The 10329-nt window shown below is 40.3% G+C and overlaps 1 protein-coding gene across 1 annotated transcript; it reads right to left on the reverse strand.

The window, feature by feature from the left end:
- Positions 1–3054: 3054 nt before the first annotated feature.
- Positions 3055–9567, reverse strand: map1lc3b (microtubule-associated protein 1 light chain 3 beta). The gene is made up of 4 exons (XM_026310844.2): positions 9304–9567; positions 6625–6680; positions 5128–5234; positions 3055–4699 (listed from the first exon to the last, which is right to left on the reverse strand). Exons 1-4 carry the CDS (start codon positions 9341–9343, stop codon positions 4522–4524), a joined length of 381 nt encoding a protein of 126 aa, XP_026166629.1. The 5' UTR covers positions 9344–9567; the 3' UTR covers positions 3055–4521.
- Between the last annotated feature and the right edge of the window lie 762 nt (positions 9568–10329).

The raw sequence follows: 10329 nt of genomic DNA on the forward strand, positions 1-10329 counted from the left end.
AAAACAAAAACCCAGCTTTTGTTAAAACGCCACATTAAAGACGTTAATTTGGTTCAGGTTTAGCCTTAGAGAGATTACAACTAACAGTACATTCACATGGTTCTACAGTGTTTCCTGTGCAACACTTACGAAAGTGTGACAATCAAAAACTGATGATTCCCTAGTTGTAATCCTCAGAGTTGTGATGTTTCAGTTCTGCACAGGGTGGCTGACAACAGTGCAACAGCTAAATACGGTACATCCATACAACCTCTACATATCTGTAATCCCTATGATAACAACATGCCCTGGGTTCCTCACATTTGGATTATGCAGTATATTTTTACCAAGAACTGACACCAGAACATTTCATTCACAAGGATCATCAAAATCTTGCATTTCATAATTTTTGGCCACTGTGCTGGGTCACATTATCAACATCATCATTGAAGTGTGTGTGGACAGGTCACACTTAGCAGCTGGAATCCCACGAGCAGCTGCAGATCAGGTGGAAGCCGCATCAGCCAGCATCTTGTCTGCAAAACCCCTTCAGCACCGCCCCTTTGAGTGATTTGCGGCTAGTCGACCTCTGAGACAACCTGAGTACTAAATCAATACCAGGAGAGGACAAACACAATGCAACCTGAATGTTTTTTAGAACCTGAAAAAAACTGCAGTTCACACCAGTGTGGACAATCCTTCAAAAGTGCCAATTTTCTTTCATTACAGTTTGAACAGCCTGGATGTTAATCCTAAACTTTTTCTCACTGCAGGAGAAATGGAGCTGACACTTTTTGTAATTAGAATATACAGTCATTATGCCGATTAAAGTCGAGTGTGGAATTTAAAGAGCTGGAGAAAGTGCATTCATGACCCTTCATGTTGTGTTTAAGTATGGGACAGTGAGCGAGTTGCTGGGCAGGACCCACAGTTTTAGAGAAACAAGGACAGCTGGCTCTTCAGACGGGACTCTGTCTGGACCCCTGGGGGGCTCAGCAGAAGGACACAGGACTCTTTATTTAATTTGGTACTGCCTATGTATGACAATTTCTGTTTGTTGCTTAAAGCAAATTAGCAATTTAGTTTTCTAATGTAATGTAACAATGTATGTAACATCTTTGGGGTACTGCCTTGTCAAAATAAAATATGGGGCTCAGTGCCACACAGCCCAAATTTCAACAACTATCTCAAAGGATGTGGCCATATAAAAACACCTCTTTTTAGCAGTTGTCAGAAATATATCAGCTCAGGCTTTAATTTCAGTATTCATCAGATCATACCAAAGAACAGCTTCTTCTGAGTTTTATTTTTTATTTTCAACTAGACCCTGGATCCTTAGACCAATAGACCCTGGTTAACTGATGCTCCACCATGCATGCTGCTTCATCTTTAGTAAAACGTGCCTTTCAAGTATTTGTGTGTGAATGTTTGAACACATTTTGTAATTACTCTGTTCATTTTCATGTGAGTTTTTATATTTCTTATTTTTGTGTTTTTAAACTTGTTTTATCTGAACTTTGGTGAGAGAAACATGTTTGAGTAATAAAATGTTTTTTGATTCTGCCTTTCACCACATTGATTTATTTATCAAATCAGAGGCGAATATCAGCCATTTTGATTTCATCAAAGTACTTACTCATTAGGACAGCAGACAGTTGGACTTGTGACAGTAGGAAAAGCTAATGTGTGTTACTAACATTAACAGTGGCTGTCAGGGTGTTCCAGTACTGAAGCCTGACAAAGACAAGTGTTGATATGTTCTCTCCAAATTTCTATGCAGCACAATGAATGCTTTAAGCTGGACACTGCAGGTTTACCCATGTAATTCCAATGGTCACAACTGTGACTGATTTTTCTTCCACATATTTGGTTTAGTAATGAAAAAGCTGTTAATGCAATAGACTAAACAGCAGGTATTGTGCTGTAAAGTGACTGCCAGAAACTGAGCCAACTAAACAGATACTGCCCAGTTTACTTCTGCATATTGCTGCTTTATTAGTAAACATAATAATGTATGAAGACTATACCAAAGCATGATTTTCACAAAAGACTAGACTGTCTTTGTATTTCAGTAGAATTTGAACCCTAAACCTTCTTCCTGTAAGGCAATGGTGCCTAACACACACACACACACACCTAACCACCATGCCACACCATGTCATATTATAGTATGTTTACCAATTTAAGTCACAATTTACTCTACATATAACACAAGCTCTAAGGCCATACTATACGAAGGAATAATTTTCACCACATACCATACCAATGCACAAATTTCTACACATACTATGCTAAGACATAATTTTCACTACATATTCATTATACTAAGGCATCATTTTTAAAGATATTTAAGACAAATTTTGACACATACTACAATAAGGCATATTTTTTACCACACAGGATATGACAAGTTTCATGTCATACTTTATAGTCATAGTTTTCAAAGCCAGACACCATTGGATGGATGAGGGTATCAAAATAAGCAAGTTGCAAGTACTGAAACTCTAGAGGCAAGTGACGAAAAATGTGCCAAAATAGCAGGGGCTGCAGTATCTACAGTTCATCAACAGGTGGAGCATGAAGGAAGTGAGTCCTATATTTTTAATACAGTCAAGATCCTGTTAATGTTTTGATACAGTGAATTAAGCCCCTCCTGCTCACTATGGACCAATCAACAGTGAGAGCCTCCTCCCAGCTCATGCAGAATGGGCGGTGCTTTATGGCCACCTGGTCGCACCCTCTCTTTTTGAGGTTGGATGTGATTGGCCTAATGGATAAGTTGCACACCACTGGCCAAGCACTTACTCTATTATGGAGAAAAACAAACCAACAAACCCACTTTAATGAAAGAAACCTCAGTCAGATCAAGGCTCGGGGCTGGCGGCCATCTGCCTCTACAATCTGTAAATACATTATAACGAACTGCATGCACAAAATCAATTTTACACATTTGTATTTCAAGATGTCACCTTGGGTTTCATTTTAAGTATTTAAAAAAAAATAAATAAACAGAATTATTAATATTTGTTGTAGTTCTCAGACCACAGTTTGAAGAAAAAGAAATTAAGCCCATAATGAATCTTTTTTTTAATCTTTTATTGTTTACAAAATGCCAACATAAATACATAAGAGGAGGCTGTGATATGGCTGTGTGTGACAGAATCAAGACAGCACTGACAAACGCTCTACCGTAACTTTTACCACTCAGAGAAAAAGTCACTTTCACGTACTGTAGACAGTGAACAGTGAAGTCATGTCACGCAATAAAATAAAAAATTGTGTTAAAAGAACCGAAATGATAAAATACTGTGATGTAAAAGCAGCTAAACATGTGATCTCTTAGCAAGATGGTGATGGAGGAGACAGGGTAATCATATATTTTTAAAGTTTTTTCTTTAAGAGTGCAGCCCTTAAAAACCCACTGGAGAAGTGGGAAGTTCCCAAAGAGACAGTGATTGTTGTATTTCAGTGAAGTGAAACAGAACAGCAATGGCAGCTCTGGGAAATCAACCCTGTAGGTCAAAGGGAACGGACAGTCCTACATCACCGTCTTGATTATGACAAAGGAAATAAGTAAAAGCAAATGTCAACGTTCTCCCCTGATCAGCATTTACAGAAATACCATCGACCTCAGTTTACTCATGCACTCAGACCATGCTCCTTGTAGTGTCCGAAGTCAACTAAGTTACACTCTCATCAGAACCCCTTCTTATATTCAAAGCTGTATTATCTGTACACCAAGGCATTTTTGCAAACTACAATCATCTGTTTCAAGAGCAAAAGCAGTTCCCTAACATCTTTTCTATTACAGTGAAGAAGATGCTTTAGGCTATAAGGCAGGGAGGGTTAAAACACCAAGGAAGGATCATAGAGGGCAATATGACAAGACACACAGCAGTGATGCATTGATTAACAAGGATCTTCTCTATTTAATTCAGCATTTCTGGCAAAAGCACTTGGTTCGAGATAACTAATTTTAAGCTCAGACCGTAATAAAAAGGTCCATGTAAAACCACGTGTAAATCCAGAATCCCTTCTCTAGAGCCAATCTCCAGAAAAACCTCAAAATTAAGGTTGGCTTTGTTCAATGATAACACTACCTGAAATCTCTATATACATTAACATAAATACAGCCTAGGAGATATGCAGCCACAACATTGAAAACAGCTGTTGTCAACAGGCGGTAGGTTGCTATGGCAACAGACACAATTCACCAGAGAGATGATAAGGACGCAGACACACACAAAAAGACTTGATTGGCCTGAGTCTGATTCTGGGGGTTTCTGTACCTAAACTTTACTGTTCCGGTCAACCCTTGTGGCTTTATGCTACTGGGTGAGTGTGGTGGTACACAAACTGTTTATCCGCTCAGTGGAGTCAGAATACAGAGCTCAGCTGGGAATTTACCGTACACTAAAGTTTGTGTTTTTAGTTCTTACAGTCAAGACTAAAGATGTGTGACAAGGAAACACAGGGGCGCTAAAAACTACAACTGTCCAATTGCTGGCCATGTGTAAGAAGAAGAAGAAGGTGGAAGGTGGTTCACTGGGTAGTCGGGGCAGAGCCAAAGGTCTCCTGGGAGGCGTACACCATGTAGAGGAAACCATCTTGGTCCCGCTCTCTCTCGTAGACCTCAGAGATGGCAGCTGACACAGACACCATGCTGTGGCCGTTGACCAGCAGGAAGAAAGCCTGATTGGAGTTTAGCTGGAGGCGCCTCCTGTTGGGGAAAGAAAACACATGACAAGGGTTTAGGAGGAAAGGAAAAGACAAGACTTAAGGGAAAGAGAGGAATGATAAGGAGGTGAAAGGAAAGCAAATGAGGAGAGAAGAGGAGATGATAAAGTCAGAGTGAGCAGAAGAATTAAGTTGAGAAATTAGATGAGTGTAAAGCAATGGAAGGGGAAGGAATACAGCAAAGAAAAGAAATGAATGGAAAGTAAAAAAAAGAGGAGACGATGATAGAAAAAGAAATGGATAAAAGAGGAAGAGAGAAAAAGAGGAAAGTATAAATGATTACTAAACAGAAGAAAAAACAAAAACTAGAAAAAACAACAGTAAGACCAGAGAAGAGAGGAGAGATGTCAATAAAGAAAAAGGAGACAAGGGGAGAGAAAAGGGTCTTGGTTAGAGGAGTTTCAGGTCTACCTGATAATCTTAATGAGTTCACTCATGTTAACATGGTCTGGCACCAGGAACTTGGTCTTGTCCAGCATGGGGAGCTGTTTTTCTCCTTTATACCTCTCGATGATCACCTACAGGAAACACACATAACAGATCAACCACTTCACCACCACTTATTTTATGTCACCCTTTTATTCTTGCTGCATGGACCCGTGCCCTGACATGTGAAGCTGTTTTGATACCAATGTATATGATCCACACAGAGATGTAGTTAAAAAAAAAAAAAAAAAAAAGGCCTTGCTGGCTTGTCCTTATGAATCTGAAGTCCATGTTCACTGGACAGAAATGGATTTACAAGGAATCTTTTATTCAGCAAGGTGTTTAATCATGATGAGCCTTTAAAAGTAGCACTGCAGAAGCACATCTTCATCACTGCCGACAAGTGCAAATTACATGCAGCTGCTTTAGCACTAATCCTCTATAGGCCTGGCTGCCACAGAGCATCCTGTCTGACTCTGGGTTTATGCAATAGAAGACACTTTACATTACTTGTCTGAGCTGCTTGTGGTTATGTGTGCATCTTAGAGCAAAGGCATCAGCTGTAATCACACCGTTTTCTTTCAAAGGTTATTCCCTTATTTAGTGTTTTGGTGATGGTGATGGAGAGCACTGCCTAACCCTGTCTCCCAAGAGTCAAGAATTCATTTCCTGTCATTCTGTCACCTGCCTGCATATACTGTGCCATTTGTTTTCTGTTTAATATGCATGCTGAGAAAGTCTTACTGCATCAGGATCATTCATTAACTATTAAATGTTTTATTAACAAAAATAAGAAAGATTTGTGAAATACGAGCAGGTGTTTCAAAATGTGTCGCTTTCTGATAGGTATGACTGGAATCAGGTATATTGTTCACTGAGGAAGAGTGTACTCTGAGACCTATAATCAGCCTGTCTTGCAGTCGGTTGCTCCTCCACCCCTCACCAGCTCTACTGTGACTATCTGGATGGCGTTACATTACACACGCACACGCACACGCACACGCACACGCACACACACACACACACACAGTGCTTCTGTCTCTGGTATCAACACCAACCATGAGATAGCAGTGTATAGCCCCAGGAGAGTACACAGGAAATACACACACGCAAAGTGGGGGGTTTTTAAGATGAGGAGAGGCCTTACATGTGGCAGCAGATGGAAGGCTGCTGTGACACACTATCTCAAAATGATAAAGTGAGCAGGTGAAACACGAGGTTTGTGTTTGCTCTTAGGTGGTTACAAGGAGCCGTTGGACACTTGATTTATTAGCAGATACAGTTACACCCATATCTCCCAAGAACACATCAAGCAGAAGTCAACAACAAGTAATGTGTCTGATACCACAAAATGACATGTAAAAACATCTTGCAAGCAGAGTACAACCAGGAAGCATGTGGTGAGGCTTGCTGTTGCACTAGGTTTTGTTCTAAGCAAAAAGTGAATATGCACTTGACTTCTGAATGTGCAGTTGAACTCACAGGTATCTTGTTTGGGTGCTGCTCTCGAATCAGTCTGACATCTTCTACTCTCTGCTCTGTAGGGGAAAAACAGGTTACTGGAAATTCACTAGCAGACAGATTAGCAGGTAAACACAAATCAGATCCAAGAAAAAGTGTGCACAAACAAACACATGAAGAGAAAAACAGGCAGCTGAAAACTCTAGTCAAAGTCTAAACAAACAGGTATTCATAGTTATTCTTTGCCAAACTAATTTACATACAGTAAGCCAGCCCTTTCTGTACAGTCATTTATTTAGTGATCATGTGAGGAAGTGATGTGAATTATTACAATGACTGGTTCAACAGGTTTGTGAGGGTGAGTATAAATCCTACATTCATATAAGATCCATCTGTAATCAACTGCCCACTGCATTTCTCTGATCTACTCAAAAAAAATCATATGGACATGATCAGATTTTACAATATCAAGCAGAACAAACATCTGAGAAACATATTATTTATATATATATATATATATATTTAGCAGACTGCTTAGTGGACTAAGGCTCTCTAGTGAAAACATAATGAGCTTTCCTAAAATCCATTCATAGTGTAACCACAGTTCCACAGTGATTAGCAGATTATTATAGAAAAATTATGATCCACTTATTTCCTACTCAAGCAGTCCTAGGTGTGTCCATAGGCACTTATGTAGGTATGTAGAACGCATCAGGATGTTGGAAATGAAACTAAAAGTTGTTATTTGCACATTGAAGATTTGATATATTTACATCCATGGTCTTCCTATAACTCCTGATACATTGTTAACAACAATGTTGAGTTAAAATCATGTTCAACACTGGGGTTTCCTTGCACACTGGTAAATCAAGGGGTAAGGTCAGGTCAGGGTCACTTGTTCATCAGGGAGCAAGAGCCACTGATGCAGGTTCCAACACCAACAAGTGATTTGTAACTGGGCCAAAATCATCAACACATGACCCCTTGTGCTTACTGAACTTTGAACTAACAACAGCAACAACATATCAAAAACAGATCAGTAAACAAGCTTAAACACTGCAGGAAAAAGTCTCATAACAAGCAAATCCATATTTTTGGACTCAGAATTACAAAGTAAAAAAAGTAAAATTACAACTGAGTGTTGATTTTTTTCAGCCAAACAATCAAAGGCAGTGCACTGGCCCCAGTCACTTGTCAGTCAGATGAGGTTTTCCAGTCTTATGACATGTCATATTTGCTGAGAGGACAAAGACAGAACCCAATCTTGCCCTTTCTCTTGCTACACTTGAGGAAATTCAGGAAAATGTTTTGTGATTTACTTTCAGTCAGGATGAGCTCAGACAGGGTCTGTGTCAGTATGTCTCATCTTCTGCCTCTTATGACCACACTCCAAGCGACAAACAACCTTTGACTTAAAAAACACACACACACACACACACAATGGGAAGCAGCTGACCAGGAACTGGAACACGTTTCTCTTCTGTCATAATATGGGAGTGAGACAGAAGCACCTGGTGCAACTGGAATATTCCCCCTGTTTTCCTGAGTCATTTTATGACTTACAATAAAGATATGTAACTGTTTTAAGAACCTCAACTCAGTTGTGACCTTGTGACTCATACAGACTTAGGTACAATGGAATAAACACTGGCAAACATTAAAAGTGTATTTCCTTAAACCTGTGGGCTCAAATAATCCTGTATAGACAAGGCAGTGACATAGATGTATAAGAAAAACTGAATGATGCCAAACTAAAAACAACCAGTAACACAAACAAGCTGTTCCTAAACTGGCAGCTGGTGTACTGACAGCATCAATTATCAGTTAGCTGTGCTTCAATATGTTTATCAATAAAAATACACTAATATGTATACATATATATATATATATACACACACATGTATGTATGTATGTATGTATATATATATATATGAGAGAGAGAGAGAGAGAGAGAGAGACACTCACTCATATATATACATATATTTCTCATCACTGGTCACAAAAAACAGTTAAAAGCCCAAGCTGAATTAATATAGATGAACACAAAGTAAATGCTGTCAGTGTAGGTAAGTAACAATGATTTTGCAAAACACTGCAGGCCTCATCTTTGGCCCTGCCTGCATCTAGGCCGTGGCCTCCCATTCACACGCACAAAGAAACAAAGGACAATTCTGCACTTTTATTTAGCATTTCATTCTGTTTCCTCTTTCAAACTCTTCTCCCCCACAAGCTGTCCCATCCCCCAATCCTGCAGCTCTCCCTTTCTCTGGCCTGCATTTCGACAACACTTTGTTTCCCTCCCATCGCCCTGATGCAAATAAACACAGGGAGAGACAGGCCTGTGTTCACATTGTGTATATTTACGGCTGCACGTAGAGGCCGCCCTGGGGATCATTTGTCTGCAGCCTTCTTTTAGATTAGTTGGCACGGCCACAACATGGCTGTATATGGCTGGCTCCTCTGGTTGTGCTCAGACTAACCCGCAACATTTAACACACACTGACGCTGTTATAGGGACCAGCTGGACTACATGAAGCCTGACACAGACCACTGGGACCAGAACAGCCACTTGGCCTGTGCGTATTAACGCTGCACTCCAGTCTGGGACAGCTTGGAGGAAAACTCGGGTTATATGTAAGTTATACAAACTAAATGAAGCTAAAGCGGCAGTGCGGGGTTAAAACAAACCGGAACACCTACCGAATGTCCTTCTTTGTTTGAAGGTTTTTTCTGAAGGCATACTGCGTCAAAGTCACACCAGCTGGCAACAGATGAACTGAGGTAGCGGCTCTGTCACAGCAAAAATATCAAACCTAAAAACGCCTTATAATATTATCCGTGGCGAGGGCGCCTGTAGCTTTTCTCGGTGAAATGCTGAGCGAGTATCAGCGGGTCGGACACGGTTTGGTTTCGTCTTCTTCTTCCTCTGTTTTCACCAGGACGAGCTCAAGCAGCAAAACAAACCTGTCAGCTGACCTGTGACGTCAGGCGCCTCCCTCCCATGTCCGTCCAAGTCAATTGATAAGACGTGACGCTCCCTGTAAAGAGTATTTATACTGTATTAGTGTTATATATGTGTGTGTCCTCACTAACGCTGGGTAAACTAGCTCCTATATATTATCTCATATAGAATCATAGACAATGTATGAATGGATTTTTTTTAAAAAAAGACATAAATAGCAATAAAAGTGAAGGGTGCCAGAATGATTACCTCTCTTTAGACTGGGTTCTTCTAATCACATTTGTTGAATTGGAAATTTTAATTGTAATTTTACCACACAACATTACACTAATAGAAACTACTATTAATTAACTATCTAACCCAGGGGTGGGCAACTCAGGTCCTCAAGGGCAACTACCCTGCTACCCCCACTCCACCCGATGTGAATTGGTATCTTACAGCTTCCAGATTGGCTGAACACACCTGATCCAGGTAATCAGCAGTCAGTAAGTAGGGTAGGAATAGTTGGATAACATGCAGGGCTGAGACCCTTGAGGAACATGGGTTGGCCAACAACCCCACTGGACACACAGCTGTGCTGTTTCACCACATATTCAGGGCCTGACCCTGGTTGGACTCTTCCCCCCACCTTAATTAGTTAAAGTAAAAACCAACGAATAATCACTTGATTGTACTGTAAGCCCATCTACTCCTCCCTCTATTGTGCTCAGCCCCTTCTCCTGTGTGAAAAATCTGCCATCACTGTGCTTCAGTGTTAGACAGGT

Source organism: Mastacembelus armatus, chromosome 6 (assembly GCF_900324485.2).
Source record: "Mastacembelus armatus chromosome 6, fMasArm1.2, whole genome shotgun sequence".
NCBI lineage: Eukaryota > Metazoa > Chordata > Actinopteri > Synbranchiformes > Mastacembelidae > Mastacembelus > Mastacembelus armatus.

Excerpts from the sequence above, each read along its gene's own strand:
- map1lc3b (XM_026310844.2), bottom strand. The coding sequence starts at position 9,343 with ATGCCTTCAGAAAAAACCTTCAAACAAAGAAGGACATTCG. Across the intron at positions 6,681-9,303 it reads CAAACAAAGAAGGACATTCG|AGCAGAGAGTAGAAGATGTC; the intron begins GTAGGTGTTCCG and ends TTTCCCCTACAG. Across the intron at positions 4,700-5,127 it reads GAACTCATTAAGATTATCAG|GAGGCGCCTCCAGCTAAACT; the intron begins GTAGACCTGAAA and ends TTTCCCCAACAG.